The sequence below is a fragment of the Poecile atricapillus genome, chromosome 2 (genome assembly GCF_030490865.1).
Source record: "Poecile atricapillus isolate bPoeAtr1 chromosome 2, bPoeAtr1.hap1, whole genome shotgun sequence".
Classification (NCBI taxonomy): domain Eukaryota; kingdom Metazoa; phylum Chordata; class Aves; order Passeriformes; family Paridae; genus Poecile; species Poecile atricapillus.
Window position 1 is genome coordinate 53759315 of NC_081250.1, and position 21070 is coordinate 53780384.

Sequence of the window (21070 nt, forward strand, 5' to 3'; positions counted from 1 at the left end):
GCTTGGGGGTTGTTTGGGGTTCCATTTTTTTTTTCTTTTTTTTTTTTTTTCTGACAAGGGAGCCAAAATTTTGGTCATTGTCAGAGACAGTATGAGATGCAGACCTTCTATCTGCCATAGGCTGAGAACTCCAGTTCTTGAGTATGCATGAAACATTTGTAAAATTAATCCTGGAATAGCTATAGATTAGAAAAATTAAAATGAAGATAAAATTGAGGAAGGAATCACAAAAAGTGAAAGAGTACACAGCTTTGGAGGCAGATAAAAAAAAAAAAAAAAGGAGGAAAACATAAAAAATGTTTATTGGGCCCTAAATGTTTAGGACTCAAAATACTAGAGAGAGCAGGAGGCGAGGAGAGTTTGATGTTAAAAGTGATGAAAAGGTGACTGAAATGCTTACCATTGAGATTCAGAAAAAATGCTGCAGCAAGAAGATGGGAGCTATGAAACAGAGTCATCACCTGCAGCTGAGGAAATTCTTATGATCACAAGAATTTTTCATAATGTGCTCAGCCAACTGTGGTTGACTCGGAGAATAATGCAGTTAGGAACAGGAGTGAAATAACTGAGCTAAGGGACAGTGTGGTAGAGGCCAACAGCTGATTTGACAAAAGACAGCAGAAAGAAAACAGAAAAAATATGAATGGATTGTGTCTGATAAAAGTCAACTGCATGGGCTTAAGCTTCACACAGAAAGAAAAGGAAAGCAACTTCAAGATAGTTTCAACTTTTGCAGTTGTTCAGAAAGTGCTTTTAGCAATGAATTTATCTTGAAGATAAAGCTGCAGACAGAAAAAAAATATTTATCTTTTAGGAATATTTTAAAAGAATATGTATGTATGATCTTATTTTTCCTAAAAATAAAAATATAAAGTTAAAACAAAAGATTTTACTGTTTAAAAATATACCCCAAACAAGCTCCATGTCTTCCTACCCTTCTAATAATGGAACCACAAAATACCACAATACAAATACTGTTCTTGTTAAACTATTGTCCTTACAGTGATACCAATGGTTCCAGAAGTGTGAGGTTCGTAAATTTTACAGTACAGCTGGAAAAGTATGTGCATGTGTTACTGTTCCACAGCACTCACATAAAACATTTAGAACATAACTATTTTAAGGTGATACTGTCAATATTTAAATAATGCTAGGTCTCCTATTTTTTTCAATACTACTGTGTCAGGTAACACTTAGCAATTTTATAACTAAAAGAAAACAAGGGTTTTATTTCCTACTGCTCCAACATGGACTGTTTGCAGGTTTCACAAAAGTTTTCAGATGAGGCTGTGGAATCTTCATCCTTGAGGTTTTCAAGGCTCAACAGACAAAGTCCAAACAGCCTGGTCTGAATTCAGCACTTAGCCTGCTCTGTCCAGCAGGATTCTGGAATGCAGAACATCCATTATGAACAATTTCAGTATTTATCTCCAGGCAGACCATATGGGTAATAGACCCCTGGTCAAGCATGGTGTTCATGACTCACTTGAGCAAGTAAGATTAAAGAACATGCAGAGGTAAACCTGGTATTTGAATAACTTCATTTGATGAGGTAATGAGAGTGATAAACTCAGTATCTGACACAAGGAAAAGGGGTAAAATCTGACAAAGAAATAGCAGGAGGATCACAAGACTCTCCATCAATGTTGTCTTCTGTATTGCTCTGAACTGAACTTGTGTACCACATAAAAGATCTAAAATATGGTGTTACACCACTTTTAATGAGATTCAGTTCTACCTGTGTCATGGTCCTGGCCAGGACAGAGTTAATTTTTGCAGTAGCCTGGAGGGGGCATGGCTATGAGCTGGAGGTTGTTCTGTTCCACCTCAGGCCATTGCCAGGGGCAGGGGAAAGAGGCTGTGTCTCAGGGAGAAGGGGTTCCTTCTTTGAGAGAATGTGGCAGAAGGAGCTGTCTGGTGTTGTCTGTTATTGAGGGTATTTTCCATGGAAGTAATTTCTTTCTTTATACCCTCATTAGCATTAGCATTGTTGCTGTTAATGTTTGTTTTCCTACCTCATTGCTGTTTTCAGTAAACTGTTCTTAATCTGTGATTTTTACCTTTTGTGTCTCAAATTGGAAGGAAAGAGCATGGCTTTAGTGGGACTACCATTCCTACACCACAACAACCTTCAATGTATGAGATTAACTGACTAGGCTTTAAATTGATTTTTTTCAATCAAATAAGGCTCTTCCTGCTTTCAGTGCAGGAAAATGTGAAATATGGCTTAAGGTTTTTCAAGGTGTCATGCAAAGCTGTTATCTTGAATCTCAAAAGGCTTATGGGGCCTGCAATCCTGTCCCTTTTGCACGGGGGAAATCAGAGAGAGTGAAGAATCTTGTTAGCAGTAAACTGTGATTCTGAGGACCTCCTGGATGTCCCTGTCTCATGGTTGAGGCCTGTTCCAACAGACTTGGTTCCAATCAGGTCAGTAAGCAGTGACTAAAAAACAATATACTTCTTAGAAGTACCTCAACCACAGCATGCAAAAATCACTTCTCAAAAACTCACATTGTTTTAGATATACCGAATACTTGCAAACCTGAGAAAACAGAAACATGTAAGCCTTAAAAAATGATAGTTTTTCAGATTTTCTCTCTGCCAATGGATATACACTGCCCCTGCAATATGCCATAAACATGAAACTTTCAATTGGAAGAACAATTTTCAGCCACCTCTTTCATAAAAACCCATCAATCATTTGTAATGTTTTTGACCGATAAATAATAGAGCTGCTTCACTGAGCTATTTAAGTCATATTATTTACAGCTGGAGAAAAATGAGGAACAGCCTAGGGAGGCCAAAAATATGATACATTCATGCAAACTAAATTAGATTTGTATTTTTTTGCCATTAGTTTGAGAAGATAAAGGATAACCTTTTCAAGTTTTACTTTGCTTGGCATTGCATTTATATTTTCAAATGAAAGATCTTGAACACAGAACTTCTCGAGTGTTAATAAGTTTCAGTGCTATTGCTGATGTGCTGAGACTAAATCCAGATGGAACTACTGAAGTATTGCTGCATTTGGAATGTCTATGCAGAGTCTTTTAAAACAGCATTCAGTTGCACTTAATTTTTTTTTAATCATGTGGTGTCAAATTATACACCACTGTGCAAAAACTTGTTAAGCAGACTCTTGAGAAAGCATCTTTTCAGTTTTTGGGGTGCTTTTGTTTTGTACTCATTTGTTTTGGTTTGTTTGTTTGTTTTTTTATTGTAAGGTAAATACGCAGCTCTGACATTTTCCTCTACAGTCTCACTGCTGTCCTCCTGTGTGCACCAGATACCTTTGCTGCTCTCAGTGGCTGCAATAATGACAGTACACAGACATGTGGAGAGGAGCTGGCAGCAATGACTAGGCAAAAGACCATTCTTCCTCTTGGCCTTGCACATACAGCTCTTCTCAGAGAGCACAAGGCAGAGAGATATTTCAGCTACCTGTTTGTACAACTGTAATTCGTTTTCAAATCCCGTATTTTGACCTGAGACTTACATTGGACTAAATCTGGCCACTGTATAGCATGTCTCAGCAAAGCTTCCCCACTGGCAGTGGAGTCCTTCTAATGAACAAACAGGGCTACTCTCCAGTAGCAGTCAATTCCTATGCTGCAATGCTTCCAGAATCACCACCAAGGGGTTTGGGAAGAAGAAAAGTTAAATAAGGGAAGCATAGTGGATCCATTGTATTCTGAACCTCCTGCCATTTTCCATCACTTTCACATTAAAAAATGGAACATTTGAAGGCATCTTCAGGGTACATACTTAATTTGAGTTATTGCTATTGTTTTTAAACTAGACAGAGGCTCAGCTGAACCAAGAAGTGCACAGACAATTGGAAGAAAACTGCGCTTAATCCAAAGAGTTTACAGACTGAGCTTACATTACTGAATTGCACAGCAGTAGAGTCTCAAAAATATGACAAGAGATATAAAAATACCCGTATTAAAATGAAAGGTGAAAAAATTCTTAGCTTTTCTGCATAATCCAAGGTCTATGTTAAACTCCTTGCAGATAGAACCTACTCTTTTGCACCTCACACTGCTCCTTAAGAGATAGTTTTATGGGAGAAGAATATATTGCCAAATCACCCATGAGGTACTCTTTTCTGTACCCTTTACTTTCACTACCAGAAGCAACTCAGGAGTTTCTCAGAAAACTAATCTTCAGTAAGGAACTAAAATATTCATAATAAGAGCTGCAACCATTCATTGTATGCTGACTTGTACTATTTCAAAGCTTCTTCATGATCTTTATCAATTTTTGCTCCTGTATTACACTTAAGATTACAGAGTTCATGGGGAAGAGAACACTTTTTTATTTTATTTTATGTTGAGGGAACACCACATTTAGGGAATCTGTTCTCCAAACATATATGTTGTAATAAATAGATTACGAACTTCACTACCACCGCTAATTTTTCCTATACAGAAATGAGATTTCTAAGTTAACTTCCTCACCAATTTCATGTCAATAAATTAAACAGAAATGTTTAATCTAATTTTATTTAAGAACAGCCAGAAACTTTTAAGGGTTTAAGTAATGAGAAAAAAAAATCAGAGTATATTGCATTGTACAAATTATTATTGTGTTGTACAAATAAGCTGACACATCCATCCAGAGAACCATCCATCTCACATTAACAATAGATGTTTGGAACCTCTCTTCTGAGCTTTCTGTCTTTTAGGAACTCAAAGCAAAATAAAAGTATAAATTCATTAATCTTCTGTGTGCTGGAGGACATTAAAGAAGTAATGCTTGCCCCATTTTATCTTGAACTAAAAGTTATGTTTTTCCAAGAGCAGGAGAAGCCAAGAGTACCAATTATGGTCCTCTCATTTAAACAAGATAGCATCTTTCTCTGATCAGACAACCCAAATGCATGCACGAAACCACTCTGTAACAGTTACTGTGAGTGTCAGTAATTCTGATTTCCGTTTATGAAAAATGTATGCAACTTAGTTAACAATGCATAATGTAGATGCAACCTCAAATAATTGTTTGCCTAGTAAAAATTTGGAATATGAGGAAAAATAATATTTCTCAGCTGTGGTGCTGGCTGTGGTTTTAGTTTGTTTTGCTTTTCCATTAGGAATCTGGTATTTGCGGCTGACATTTTTATTGCATTAATGGCAGGAAACAATATTAAAAGAATGCAGACAGAAGTGGAAAACATTAGCAGAAACATTTAGACCCATTGCAAGGACATTCTAATTATGATGGTGAATAATAGACATGTAACAAAAAAGGCCAGGTTCAGTAAGTCTTCATGGAATGAGCTTCACATTTTAAATTTGAGTTTCACGTCTAAAAAGCTGAAAACTTGCAAAATGTTAGAGAACCTTTGTTCTCCATTTTACTAGATGTGTGTCCCTTCAGTTCTGCAAACTATGAAGTACAACAGCACGAGACAGCAAAAATTTAAAGCCATAATCTAAGGTGTATCATCACACAGCTTCCCTGAAAGTTGGATTATTAAACTAGGGTTTAGTCTTCAATTTAAGGTGCTGTTGGCTGTTTGAAGTTCTTTGTCTTTGAAAAGACTGTCTGAGTTTCTGGCATTTGCAGTTAAAGGCTGAGGCATGATGAAAATTTGGGGTCAATGTGTCATGCTTAATTTGTTGTTATAAGAAGCACAGTATATTCTGTACTAATTGCATTTACTCACTGCCATATTTACTTTCATTAAAAAGCAACAACACAAACAACACTGTTTAGTTTTACTCGACAATGCAACAGATCTTGCCATTTGCTGAGAAACTGAACACACAAAAAACCCTTATCACATAATTTATATACAATTGGAGATGCATCTAGCTTTGTCTTGTTAAATGAGGACCAGATCTAACCACCAGTGAAGTTAACAGAAGACTTCCCCTTACATTTCAGCAGGCATTGGATTAAAGCATTGTTTTTTGGTGAGTCACAATTTGCTACAGCTGTCATTTTATCAGTCTTGCAGACCTTATTTGTGTGTTTCAATGCACACTTTCTTCTCGTTCTGAGCTTTGGATGTCCTCTTGCAGGCTAGGAAGGATGGCTTTTTCAGGAACTGATATATTTATTTTTTGAAGACAACTGAATGTGAAATGTATTGAACTAAATATAAGCTAGTCAGCTGCAAAGGTTAACAGATAAACTCTGTAGAGTGGCTGCAGTTGGGTCCTACAAATATGTAGAAGTCATTAACTGTACCTATTGACCAAGCCCATAGGTTCAATGGGACTACTCACTTCAGGAGCTGCTGATGTGCATGGCTGTTTGCAGGATCAAAGCCCCACTATGAAGCAGAACAAAAACACCCCCTTGGAGGGAGCTACCAAACAGAAAATACATGAGGGGTAAGGAACAAAGAGATATTTCAAGATGAGGTACTGCACTGAGAATAGATGAGTCATGGAAAAGATGCTAAGTGATTCATTAATAACAGAAGCTTAGCCAATAAGGAATGTACAAGTATGAAACTAATGACTGTGCTTTTACAATACTACCAAACTATTTGCTTTTGTAAACTTAACACAGGAATAATTTTCTCCCATTGTGAAAATTTATTATGCAATTAGTTGTCACTTTAATAAACTATATGCACGGCTGTGATAACGGTTGCTCAAAATACTAAGGACTTTACAGTTTTTGTTTTAAAAAAGAAAAACACTAGGAACTTCAAGTCCTGCCAATTTTTCCTCCCTGCCAAGTCCTATTAGCATAAATGAACGGTTTATTTTAAGAAATGCCTGATAAATTACTCTACACAATCGGTAATGAGGGTACTGTCAGCAAAGGAGAATCATTTCCAAAATTTACTTGGCACAAATGAGTGGTTGACTAGCTCACAATCATGTTACATGGCCTGAGGCCCTGTTTTATTCCATAAATCTGCCTGACCTCTTCAGGGTGAAAATTAGTGATTCTGTAGAACAGGTAGCTGGGCAAACCTAGTCTGTGCATTTTCTCCTTTTTAAGAAAAATTAAGACATTCAGACTATCTATAGGACTATTTTGATAGCTTCCTCTTTTTGGCATAGTGAAGCTCCAACTTAAAGTTGGTGCCATAGGTTGTATGTTAAAATTGCACATCTTTTTTATCACAAATTACAAGAAACAAAAATAAAGACAAGAATTATACAATTTCTTAAGAAAAAAATGAGAGGCATGAGCCTTCATCATGCTTCAATTAATCTCAACATCAGTGTGTTATCTAACAAATCAATTCTCCTTTCTTTTTAGAATATAGTTTCAAAACTAGTGAGGAATCCCTTGGCACGGATTATTGCGTCAATTAGCAACTGAAGCCAATAATCATTCATCATCTCTTCTAAAGAATCCCTGGTAAAAATCCCTAAATACTTAATCACTGCTATGGAATTCATTACATTAAAGCAGGGAGAAAACCTTTCAAAGAGATAATTTAAGATAATAAGTTTTTTTAAAAAAGGTCTAAGAAATCACTTATGCTCTGCTCTCCCACCACTGCAAATTATTTCCAATTGTTATTTCTCTTTTTAAAAAGTTTGATTGTTACTGCTTTGTCCAGTCTACTCTTCCAAGTCCCAAACAGTTTTCCCACACTCCCTTGCAGACTGCTTGACTAATTCAAATTTTTTATTCCAATTTTATTATTTTTTTATTCCAATTTTCAGAATATTTTAATATCGTTTAATCTGCACATACTTAGCGTATCATGCCAAGTTCATCACGTCTAACAGTATGTTATATATGTAGTTAGACATTTGTATCCAAATACAATGTTTAACACAATATGGATATGCAGGCCGTCTATATAAAGTACAGACAAAAATAAAAGGTCCCACAAGTCTCATGAAGTTTCATAGGAAAAGAATACACACCAACACCTTCCCAAGAGGTCTGATGTGAACCCCAATCTGCTTGTCAGTGCACAGCTGTGGTGCTGTTAGTGAGATGTTGCACTACCTGCCATTTGACAAGGAAGCAAAGGGTCTGGAGAGCTGAGGAAAACACCCTGAGTGCAGGCGAGTGCTGTGCAGACTCACTTCTGGGACTGAACCCACACACTGGCAGACAGATCTAGAGTAAAAGTTCTCCCTGACACATCCAAAGGTATCCATAACTCTTAAATCCAGAGTGGGCTAACAGTCATGACACTTCAAGGCTTTTGTTCAACAAGGAGTTTCAGTCCTGAGATGACTGTGACAAAACCACCCTCTAGCAAGGTTTGCAAGGTCAGATTCTCTTCTCTGGAAGAAGGATTTTAGCCACGGTGAAGTTCTCATTCTAAGAAACATATGTATGCTAAATGTAGCCTGAAATTTCAGAAACATTTATCTCTGCATAAGTGTAACTGCAAGTTACACAGCAAGAAATTATGTACTCAGAGACTCTAAAATCTCTGAAGCTTTCTCACTTTTCCATATTAAGTTGATTCCAGGCAGCTGCCTAATGAAATACTTCTTTTCCAGAGTGAGGTTCAGAACACAAAACTTTACTTAACCTGTGTAAAGCACATACCACACACTTTCTCAGAGCACTGAGGAGCAGCAGATCAAACCTGCCAGGTCAGACACCTTCCTGGAAGGCTGCATTTTCTCTCTCAAGCACAGGATTTGTCATCAAAAGGGAGAAATGTTTTTCACTTTCTGTGTTTTATCCTGATGTTGCAAAGGGTACATGGCACAAGCAGAAAGAAATATGAAGTGTTTTTAAAGATTTTTTTTTCCTAGTGTTAAGAGTCTATAAACTGCTCACAGGTACACTGTAATGAAATTGTGGGAACATTTACACCACACCAGTGCTTCACTGTCCTGCAGCTACAGAGGTAGTCACCAGTTCTGGCCACAGAACACCTTCAAAATGGGCTGCAGAACAGTTCTTCTGAAGCTCAATGAATCAAGGCTATAATTTAATATGGCCATTGCCATGGCCATACGTATTTTTATTTTACTTTTCCTTCAAGCAAACTATAACAATTTTTGAAACAAATGAGATTTTGAGCTTCTGTTGGCACCAAGAGTATAGTAATTTCTTTTTTTTTACTTCCCTTTACACTGTTATTTACTTTTATTTGGATTTGGATTTTGTATGGGTACTATCTTCAGATCTCCCTCTGCTAGTAACATCAGCCTTTAGTTTCTCTTATTGCTGCAAATGGATTTTTGATGGCTGAACCAGACCTGTTCATCTACACAATGGTATCAAATCATCAGCTTTTTTTACTGATTTTTTACTAGTTCATTGCACAGTCTATGGTTTCCTTTTTGCACAGTAGACTTGGTTTTTCTGTGTCAAGGTAAAAATTAGAAAGGGCGATGGTAAAGCAAAGGGGAAGAGATGCAGAAATGCAAAAGCTGAACAATTCAAAGTGAGAACTACTCACCAGTACTCTTCTTGCTTATAAGCTCTTCATTTCTAGATTGACTCTCCTGTTGCCCTTTGAACATCCAGGCTAATGTGGCCTATTTTGAGCTAATTTTGAAGTCTATTGCCAGGCATCCTAAATTTTCAGACAGTCTGGTACTTCAGGCTTTGCAAAATATGCTATATGTCCTAGCTCCTGTTACCACCTATGTTTACATGTCCTCCAACAAGTCTTACAGCAGCTGCAGCAGAAAGCTTTTCTCTTGTTTTTTTTGTTTTGTTTTGTTTTGTTTTCTTCTTTGGCTTTTTACCAGAGCTGATATTTCATGAAGTTTTGTGACCTTCTGTGGTTATTTAGAAGTCTGAGCACCTCAAATTGCTGTTTCTTTGCTCCTATCTGGGTATATAGTCTTGGTTGACATTTCATTCAGATCTATATTAGTAGGTCTGAAGTATATTTCAGGCACACCACAGCACCCTCTATATCTTCTAGGATTGCTGTTAGGTCTCCTTCAAAACAAATCTATTTTGCATGTACAGTACATCTCTCACAGACTAAAACAGAGTAACTTCCTGCAATAAGTGCCCCTTCAGACTGCCATAGTTAGTAGAAAAGCTGATTTACCACTGCCTGGTCTTCAGGGGATTGTGTGAAGCCCACAATTGGAGATGCAGTTTTTGTCTTATAAAATCATGTATAGTATTCTGGAAGGCACGTCTTGTTGTGTGCCTATACTATGTGCAGAGATTTTCTTGGTAAGTGCCTTATTTTCATATTATACTACTAAAGTTTTATGAAGGTACAAACCTGAGTTTTGTCCAATTTCCTTCTAGCAGATTTTGGGCTACTGCTGAAAGGTGAATTGAAGAAACTGCATTTCAGAAAGCATGGCTCTGTGTTCCCTTTTTATTTCCTGTCTTTAGTAAATGTTCTGGGCTGCTCAGTGTGCATTAGCACTGTACCTAAGCTCCTTCAGAACAAAATAGTTTTGCTTTAGCTACCCTATAGAGTCTTAGAAGCAGTACCTCCTCATTGTTTAAAGACCTTGGGTAATTCCAGAAAAAAATAACTATGTCTAATAGACATTGGACTGCTTTCATTTTGAGTGCTTTCCTAATTGTGCTGACTTTTCCAGGGTCTTGCTGACATATCTCCAGATGTCAACTAACAGAGAAAACATAGTTTTACTCAAGTTTTACATGTCTACATTCAACTTCATATTTTGCTTATTACATAGTGACATTGACTGTCTCTTTTGTCAGATCATTAATTTTTAATAGCTCTGTCATCAGCTTCAAGCCACATGTTTGGGAATCCTTCCCAGCTTCAATTTACATTGCAACACCTTAGGAGTTGGGCACAGGTCAAAAGTATTTTCACTAGGCCATTATCTTCCAAAAGGTATAGTCAGTGTTGTCACGCGGCTAAAAATCACAGAGTAAAATCTTAACCTGACAAACAGAGGTGTTAAATGGATGATAGTTTATAGAATCTAGTTTCTATTAGTGCTGACATGCATACATGCAATTTTTTTTTTGGGCTTTGGCTAAATGAAGATCCTCAGTTTATTACAAATTTTCCTCAGCAACAATTAGGCATCTGAGTCATTCTCTGAAAGTTTCAATAGACATAATAATGTAAATTCTTGTAGAGTTATCAACTATTTTTTATTACTCTGCCATTATCAAAAACTGAATTTTAGTCATCTCACTGTATTGAGGCTTATTTCTGACCTCCACTTCATTTTTGTGTGTCTGATTCCCTGAAGTATAACCTTACATTTTCTGGAAAGGAGAACACACACAGAGAACACTTTCTCCTCTACTATGCTCAGGAAATTAATTCCTTGTATATGCAAAATCTCTTGATTGTCAAATTTTTTTCTCCACTGGCTGAATTTGCTCTTTGGCTTCAAATACCTGCATCATGACATCTAATTCTCAGGTTAAAGTTGTCCAGCTCAGTAGGATTAGGCTGGTGATGGCTTCACCATCCAACTGGAGTCAACTGATTAAGACCTGATAGAACAGTTCTAAAAATAAACAGGTCAACATCGTTCTTCTGCATCCTTCTGTGCAACTGATTTGCTGGACTTATGCAAGACAACCAGAAGACATCCTTCTTTTAACTGTAATCTCTGTGTCCTCCATACCTATTGCCACTTTCTCTACTTCCTGAGCTACAACACACAGGACAGAAAGTTTTGCTATGCTCTCTGCTTTTTCCATGTTTTTGCTGGGAACCAGACAGGGTATGCACTGTCTTGTGTATTGTTTCACTCAGTACATACCCCGCAACACAACCCTTGCATTCCTGTCCAGTCTGTCTCTGTCCTGTTTCCAAATTTTCTTTAGCTTGTCCCTGTTCTGCACTGATAACACTGTTTTGATCCTCTTGCTCGACAGTTCATCTGCCCTTGCCATTTGAAGAAATTTATCTGTTTCTTTCAGCACTATCCCCTGTATGCTGGAATCATTTGCCCCATATATGTTTCTGTCTCTAATTAAGTGATCTTTTATATCTCCAAAAGTACATGTGGATGCCAGATTATATAACTGTGAGGCAGGCATATATTGCCCCTTATGTTTCTTGGGTTCAGATAAAAACACAGTCACATTCCTTCTAGGGTCACAGTATACCAAATACATTTATTAGCTGCTATGATGTTTTACATATTATTTGTACCAACTGTCTCATTCACTTCTCTTTTTCACCAGAAGTGATAGTAGAAATGTTTGATTATACTTTTCTCATCATTACACTCCCCAGCCAATGTGCTATTCACTATATATTAGTACTGTCATGCTTGAGTAAGGATTTTTTATAGGGGAATTCAGATTTATTAGTGGACTTAAAGTCTCATGGCTGCTTCTTTTCCCTCTTTAAAGCTCCTGTTCTGTCTTTCAGTAATTCTTTATTCTTGTTAGTGTCATCTAACTGACTATTGTGTCAGACTGTTCTTTACTGCGTAAGGCAAGCAGAAGAGTGCCCCACATCTGAGCAGTCCAATGTACTCTATCACATAACCTGCAGAGATCATTCAATTGCCATTAACATCCCAGCCAAAAGCACACAAACTAGCTCTTTGGTGATTTCTCCATATCCATTTTTCCTCTTAAAGTCAGTGCTTCCCTGTTCCAGCTCCATGTCTTGCTCAGCAAGGATAAAATTTTGAGAAGACCAGAAAATAAGAATCTAATGAGTTTCTCTATGCTGGTAAAGTAACAGATGACTTCTCTACACCACATGCTGCCTCACAGTAACTGCTGTCTTTATTCCATGGTGGCTCCCCATTCTCTCTTAAGAAGTATTCCAACAATTTATTTTAAACTAGTTGCTCAGAAAAATGTTTTAATACTTATACAAAGCACTGAAAGCTGAGTGTAAGACAAACTGTAGAAGAATATCTCCCCTGAAACAATAAAACAGAGATTTTGCCATTCAGGACCGTGAACGCTGCAGCCAGAACATAGGGGTGAAGCCAATGCACAATGTCACTGACTGATGACAGCCCCTAGGACAAGCAGAATAAAAGGGGGGGGGGGGGGGGGAATCCCCAAAAGATTGCTTTCTTTTTCAGCTATTTGTACATTAGCTATTCTGCCTGCCCTGTAGTTTCTATGACCTCCAAGCATGCCCAGGATTATGAATACCTATTGTTGACTTAATTGGCAGAATAACAAGAAACATCTGCCAAAGAAACACAGTTTTTTAACCTCTGATGGTCTTGGACACACTATGACTGTGAGAGAGAATAATGCATTTTGTCTCTATGAAAAAGCCTAGAACAGGTCCTTCCATAACTCAGGGAGACATTCCCACTGTAAATCAGAGAACCAATATATAAGAGAAACTTGATAAAGGCTGTCTTGTTGTCAGGTGCCCATCTAATATGGCCTGTGGAATATATCCATAATTCTAATGCTAGGCTGGAATGGAAGGGTAGAATTAAGTTGATGAAATAAAAAGTTATTTCTTGCTAGAAAAAAGTTTTGAGGGAGGTGGGTAGACACACAGGTGAACAGAAGGTCTAAGGAAGATGTAAATGAAGAGGTTTTTAAAATAGAATAGAACAAACTGGGATAGTTGAGTTGAAAGAGATGTATAGATAGCTAGTCTAACTGTCTCACCACTTTAGCTGTCTAGTGGATGGCTGGATCTGCTGGTTGTGACTGCGTGGAACTGACTCCAGCAAGGTACTGATGGGTAGAAGCCTCATTAAAGCATCTCTCAGGCTCCATCCTTCATGCTTTGCTGTCATCAAATGTAGGAAACAGGGAAGTTCATGGTCAGATCTTTTGAATTTAGATTTCAGAAAACCACAAAGAAATGTAGGTTTCATTGTCCACATCATATTCTGGATTTCATGGCATTCATGAGGCAGAAAAGCTCTGTCTCATGGTATAGTTCTACAGCCCCCATCCTCCCCACCAGCTGAAGCTCTGACAGAAGAGACATCCCCTACATCAATAAACATTCCTTGCATGAATAACTGCAGACCAGAAATAGGTACCAACATGTATGGGGGAATGACATGAGCTTCTGCTCCACTTTAGAACTACCAGAGTAGGAAAATATTTCTGGAGGAATTAATAGAACACAGGATGACTGAAAGCTATGAATGTGATAGAGGCAAATACATTCTTGTGTGTCAGGAAAGATATTTCCATAGGAAAGGCAGGCATTGTGCAAAGCCCTAATGAGAGCTCACCTGTACCACTATGAACATTTCTCAGGTTCAAGAAAAGTAACTTCCCTCTGGAGTGAATGCAGGCAAAAACTAAGCCCCCTGACTTAATGCCTACAGAAGAAAATGACAATTGGAAGGAGCAGTATAAAGCCTTGGAGGCCTACCATCACTTTCAAGAAAGGGATAAATGATTAAGGCCAAGGAAGAAAAAGAGCTATTGAAGTACAAGAAAAAATATGATAAAGAACACAAAAACCATTTGGGACTTCTTTCCAAGGAGACAACCTCAGCATAAACAGAGTAGTGGCAAATGTTCATTGGTGAATTGGTGGGAAATCACGCATGCTCTTTATATTCCTGCATGCCCAGGGAGCCAAACCCTGCCTTTCATCTCTGGCATCACCACAACAAAAAATATTTATATATGATATAAATGCCCTTATTTACATAGTCTGAAATTGTGTACTAATTTTGGCACCAAGGTACAAAATTACAAGAACAATACCTTCCTTAGTTTTTCATTACTTTGAATCTTAAATACTAAAGGCAAAAAAGATTTGTTGGGGTTAGAGCTAAGACCTGAACATCTTCCCTAAACACAAGCTAGGAAAATAACTCTTAGAAAGGTTAAAAGGAAAGTTTTACCCTGTGGCTGAAGGGTGTTTTACATCATTTATAAGCATGGCCAGTGGTCATGTTTAACACAGGAGCTGTGTAGCTAGTTTTAGTGGGACAAGGGGATGTGGTAGCAATAGCAACAGAGAGCTAAATTCCCAGTGTGTGACAGTCATCTTCATCAGATGACAAGCCCCTCAGGAGATGAGATGACTCACCAACCCCTGGAGGTGCCTGAGGATGTCAGGCCTTTCCAGATTGACAGCAGTGGCAAGACCAAGGGAACATCTTCTTGAGGATCACTGCAGAGCTTACCATCTTCATCCCCTGGGGAACCTGGGACAGAAGTCATATGAAATGGAATGCAGAGATGTTGCCAGGGGTCCCAGTGCTTTGAAGCACCCACTGATGCCCTGTTAGACATGGAAAGGATTTTTGCCCTCAAGGTAGATCAGACTAGGGGCATTTGGCCACTCTTGGAAGCCCCTGCGATGGCTCCAAGTAGGGCAGTTTAGGGTTTGGGCATCTCCTTGAAGGTGTGAACAGTCTGTGAGGCAGGGAGGTGACAGGTTTTACTCACGTGCTCAGGAAATAGCCAATCACCAGCAGTGGTGTCAGGAAGGACTCTTCCACTACAGCAGAGTGGCACTGGTCAGGGCTGCTTCAGTCCCTTCTGGCTCAGTTGCTGCCTGCTGCTTATACCCCATGAAGATGTCCTCTCATGCCCTGCAGCTTGGGGGACAATGCCTTTTTTTTAGCCCATGGTGGACTAGAAAGTATCCCTGGGATTTATTTTATCTTCCTCTGCAGCATTGAGCATGGTCTGTTGTCAGAGCTCCTTTGGGCTATTGGCTATGTACTGCTGGTCTTGTTCCACAAAGGCAGCCTGCATGCTCCTCATCTGCTGAATGAAGCTTTCTAGACTCCCAGAAGAGGCCTCAAGAAGGGCTCCCTGGGGTTGGCAACCATTTATTTGGTGAGCACATTCTGCTTCAGGAGGAAGAATAGAATGGAATGGAATAAAAATAGAATTTAATATAGTTCAGTTTGAAGGAACCTACAGTGATCATCTAGTCCCACATCAGAGATGATAAAAAGTTAAAGCATGGCTTTCAGGGCAGTGCCCAAATGTCTTTTCAGCACTGACAATCATTAAACACTGACCATTTCTCCAGGAAGCATTTTTCAGGGTTTAACCACTTTCTGGGTAAAGTGTCCTCATGTCATGTCTGAACTTCCCCTGATGGATGCAGGTTTCAGCCATTCCCAGTGTCCTGTCACGGCAAGGCCAAGAAGAGCTCAGCACCTCCCTCACTGCTTCCCTCCTCAGGAATCTGTAGGCAGCAGTGAGGTCACCCCTCAGCCTCCTCCTCTCCAAACCAGACAAGCCCAGTGCCCTCAGCCCTCCCCAGAGCACATTCCTGCCAGCCCCTTCCCCTGCTTTGGTGCCCTTCTCAGGACACGTTCAAGTGCCTTCACATCCTTTTCAAATGGTGGGGCCCAGAACTGCACACATTACTCGAGTGAGGCTGCACCAGTGCTGAATTCAGCAGGATGATCACCACTCTTGGCTGGCTGGTGATGCTGTGTTTGATGTACCCCAGGATGAGGTTTGACCTCTTGGCTGCCAGGGCACACCCACTGCTGATCCCATTGAGCTTCCTGCCAACCTCTTTCTGCAGGGCTGCTCTCCAGCCACTCCTCTCCCAGCTCAGACTCATGTCTGGGATTACTCCATCCCAGGTGCAGAATCTGGTATCTAGTCAGTCTTGCTTTGTTTCATGTCATTGGTGATTTCCCAATGCTCCAATCTCTCCAGATCCCTCTGCAAGTCCTTTTGTTCCACAGTAGAGTCAGCAGCACATCCTAGTTAGGTAGAACCACAAAACTTATTCAGTGTGCATCAGCTGCAGCCTTCAGATCACTGGCAAAATGATTGAACAAAACTGACCCTAGAATTGAGCCCTAAGGAACACCATCGGCAGCTGGTCACCTGAGAGATATTGCCCTGCTCGCTGTAACCCTTTGAACACTGCCATTCAGCCTGTCCTTCACCAAGTGCACAAATTTTAGTGTTACTCTACACAATAAAGGAAGGAACACTCAAGGGATAACATACCTTCACATAAAATTACTTAATTCCTTCTAACCCAAATGGACAGTGTAAATGGCACTATCAACTGTTGTGTAGGATCTCTTTTAGTATACAATATACAGAAAGTGTATGTGTCCACATTATAGATGTCTGGGAAAAATTAAATTACTGAAAAAAAATAATGCCAAAGAAACTAGGGTGGATGTGGAGGCAGTAAATGCTAATACACAATTTTAGAAAAATATGGAAAACCCCATAAATTTAAACTTACCTACTTTTTTACAAAAGTAATACAAAATAAATTTCAGCATCATATAGATAATATAACCACAATGCATAATATGTATGGCTTAAATCCATAATTAAGCCTTTGAAACAGAAGTACAAAGGAAAGAAAAACTAATTGGCTATAGTTTCTCATTTTTTTTCTCAATAGATGCAAGACCATTAGAAAAGATAATTTATGTCATATCCTCTGTGGTGAGTGGCTATATGAGAGCGTACTCTGATGCAAATCTTAGTAATTTGTATTTTTTCCTATTATACAGCTCTCTGACAGCTGCACAGATGTGAATCCATTTGATTACCTGGGGTTTTATCATAGGCTGAATGTTACCAGTGGAAGAAGACAACTTGTGAGTAAATTTTATCTTCACTGTATCTTATAATTCAGGGCAAAATTGTTTTCTCAACCAACATGTCTAGTTATTTCACAGTTTCAGTATTTAGGAAAGACTGGAAATACAAGACCTATAGAAGAAACCAATCTATAATCAAAAGTTGTAAGTCTTTCAAAGGCTGAGTTGTACACCAATGACATCTGCACCCAGACATAACCCTGGAATTGAATATAATCACATTCCTGCCTGAATCAGTGTCTTTGGGTAGGTATTGTCAGTTAAGTAGCTAAAAGCTACAAGGAAGTAGTAATTGGCTATTATCCCAGTATGATGAGCAGACCAAAATACAGTCCTTCCTCAAAGTGCAGTTCAAATGTCCTGGTTACTAGGAGCAGGATTTCGTTCTTTTTACAAGATAGGAGATGGTAATGGTTATATTATTCAAATATAATATATAAAATTTAAAGTTTAAAACTACTAAAAACTCTTGCGGTAAAGACATTAAGCACTAGAAGACAGAAATTTCCTAAATTATTATTGAGCTTTCAATCTTATATCTTGGCTTTTTAAAGAGCCTCTACAAATGGATCCTTTTAATATTTCTGCATAATTATCAGTCACTATATTTCAAAGTGTAACATGGATTGGAATCTTTCATTTTGCTTTGCATATACTAGGTTCCCTATTTTATAGTACATTTCAGTTGATTACTTAGAGTAAATTTAGAAAAATTATACGACAAAGCTCCAAATAGAGTCTTCAAAAAAGACCAGAGCACTTTTACTGAGGACATGTCTTACTGCAAATAAGAAAACATCTGTTCAGTTCATTCATTCTGAGGTTAAAAAATATCCACCATTTACTAAGGCATTTAACATCAACAGCATATTCACAACAAATCATCAAAGCATATAAGTTCCCTCAATGTACCCAATATTTGAAATCTGGTTTATAAATAATTTATTTTTTTTTCCTGGCTTTCAAATTATTTTTTCTTGGATATCAAAGATAAGTAAAATTGCCCATAAATACTGTTCAAAGGTAAGCAGGTAAAAATCCAGTATGATACCAAGGATTAACTTTGTTTTCAAATACAATAATTTTCTTTATACAAGATTTTGTCAAAAAAAAAAAAGAAAAAGAAAAAGAAAAAGAAAGAAAAATGTTTATATACCAAACAAAAACATTCAAATTTCTGAATTTTCTGAATCACCTCTACTTATAAATTATATGCACTGTAATGACCTACTTCTTCTCTCTCAATAGTTTAGTACCAAACAACCTCCTTGGTTCTCTAGTGTAGAAGAGTTTATAATATATTCACATGTGATGTACAAGTGTAATGGATAATTATGTTATTGAAGTATATTATTATATTTCATTGTAACTGGTGCCCAGTGCAAGATTAAATTCCAAGAGTAAGATAAGACTTTAGATTTATAGCTACTAAATACAATCAATGAAGCATTTTGATTCATGTCTGTGTACACTTGCAGAAAAGAATACCAATCCATGAAAATACCTGAAAATGAGAAGTCTATACTATGCCTCAAAATATGGCAACTGAGTGAAAACTTCCTACATACAAAAAAACACAAAACCACAAACACAAAAAATGTAAAAGTAAAAAAGTAAATGAAAATTCATGGAAATGGTAACACTGCCTCATGGATATTGTTGGTGGGTGATGCTGCTTTGAGTGGTGAGTTTCTAGCAGTGAGAATCTGAAAGTCATATTAAAGTAGCAAACAAGGTATCACTTTCTCCTTCAAGTCAACTGGAAGGAAGATTCCACATTAGCTAACATTTTGAAAAGCTTAAAATCTGTCAGAATAATAACTCTTAGAAGGTGAATGGCTTAACTGGAAGACACCAAGGGTTTTCTTTCAAATTCTGAACTACTCCCCCAGTTCATCTTGTTTTCCTCTAGCAGGTTTCTCTACACTATCATTCTTACAAAAGTGCTTGAAGGGTATGTTAAAGTGGTCTCTTGCAATCTAACATTGCCATGCAACCATGTCAAAGCTACATGTTACCCATGTATTCACTCAACACTTTTAGAGGCAATAAAAGCTAGAGCATGGTACCTGAATCCACAAGGAGCAAAAGGACAGGTCAGCATCTCTGATGGGTTTTTTTTCCCTCAGGAAATCCAAGCAAAATTGAGGAGTAGGAAAGTAAGCTATTAAACTTTACATTCAGCTTTGAAATAAAGTGGGGACATTGATTTGTGAGTAGTGAGGAAGTCAGAAAATAAAACTTTCCTTTCAGGAACTCCAACACAAGTCCTTATTCCATCCTTTTAAGAAGGTACCAAAGATAAATACTACCAAGACAATGATCTGTGGCACTTTTTAATATTTTCTAGCCTCCTATGTATGAACAAATGTGAAAACTAGAATGTTTCAAATTATAGTAGAGTTTTCATCATAGAGTCACTCATATAGGGATCTATCTCATAATCAAAGCAATGCAGCTTAATTTTTTAGCACTAATCTTGTGATTTCTTTAGAATACTTGTAAATTGCTATGAGTCTATACAAGCTTTCATGTCTGTGTTTGGGCTTGAAATAGCAGATGTGTGCATGAAGTTGTATGTTGTATAAATTGGATGACTGGAATTGGGTACTTGTGCATCAACAGCCTTAAAACTTTGTTTGCCCCACATGTTTATAAATTGTACTGCTTCTTTTCACAAATGGGCCTCATTTTCTGTTCCATGAGATGTTACTAAAAACAGACTGCAAAGAATATTAAAAAGCTTGTTCTAATCTGCAAACTTCTGCTTCATTTCATCTCTGCATCTAGTTGAAAACTGATGAGGAACACTCCACTTACACACAAATCAAAATTTATTTTTTTCTATTATCCTGCCAAAGGCACAATCTCTAAATAGCTCTAATTCAAAGCAATGAACTCACATTACATTTTAAAACTCATTAAGTTATCAATTTCATTTAATAGATCATTTATTTGCTTTTTGTATGGGTAATCTGCTTTTATTTTCCCTGTTCAGTCTAATTTCAGAAAGCCAAACAGGGGCTCTGTATTTTCTTCGGGAACTCTTTTCTGTACCTTAACAGACTCTGCGTCAAGAAGATTTTTCTAATCAGGTCTCAACCCAATGCCTAGTGTTTCAACAAACCCTGGATTAAGCTAGTTCACATCTATTCTGTCTTGGTTTAAACCTTTTGCGCACTGTGTTAGGATGGACAAGATAGTTTTATTTGCCAAAAAAAAGTGTATCTTTAGCAATAAAAAGTTAACTTTTGAATCAAACTTGGTGATCAATAGCTATTTATTTATTTATCTATATTTAACAATATAGATAAATAAAAGTCCAGTAAAAAATAAAAGGAACATCTAGTCATAAAACATTTGGAAAAATTCTTGGGAATTTCCTTCTCTCCCAGAATCACAAAAGAGCTCAAGAATAGCTAGCAAAATGGCAGGGGGAAAAGGGGTGGCAGCAGTGCTTTATTTTTGATAGCACAAATTATTAAGGCATCATTTAGAATATTCAAGACTCAAGTCAAAATCACCATTTTAGTTTTTGATTCTGATGCAATATGACATTAATTTCTGGGCTGAACTTTACTAGAAAGAGTGGTAAGTACAAGGAAGAGGAACAAAAATAGAGTTCACAGTGACTAAAAGGACTTAAATATTCCCTACTTCAGGAGTTATACATAAATTTACTAATGTACAAGTACACA

At 37.7% G+C, this 21070-nt stretch overlaps 1 protein-coding gene across 3 annotated transcripts in view; it reads right to left on the reverse strand.

Annotated features, from left to right (window-relative positions):
- The window catches only part of SUGCT (succinyl-CoA:glutarate-CoA transferase), a 320759-nt gene that overhangs the window by 25457 nt on the left and 274232 nt on the right, over nucleotides 1-21070 (reverse strand). Inside the window, exon 15 of one of the 3 annotated variants that reach the window (XM_058832253.1) lies at nucleotides 14858-14975. The exons of the other annotated variants lie outside the window; for them this stretch is intronic. Within the exon in view, the coding sequence (XP_058688236.1) occupies nucleotides 14858-14975 (118 nt within the window). The remainder of the gene's footprint in view (nucleotides 1-14857; nucleotides 14976-21070) is intronic. 3 annotated transcript variants of the gene reach the window in all.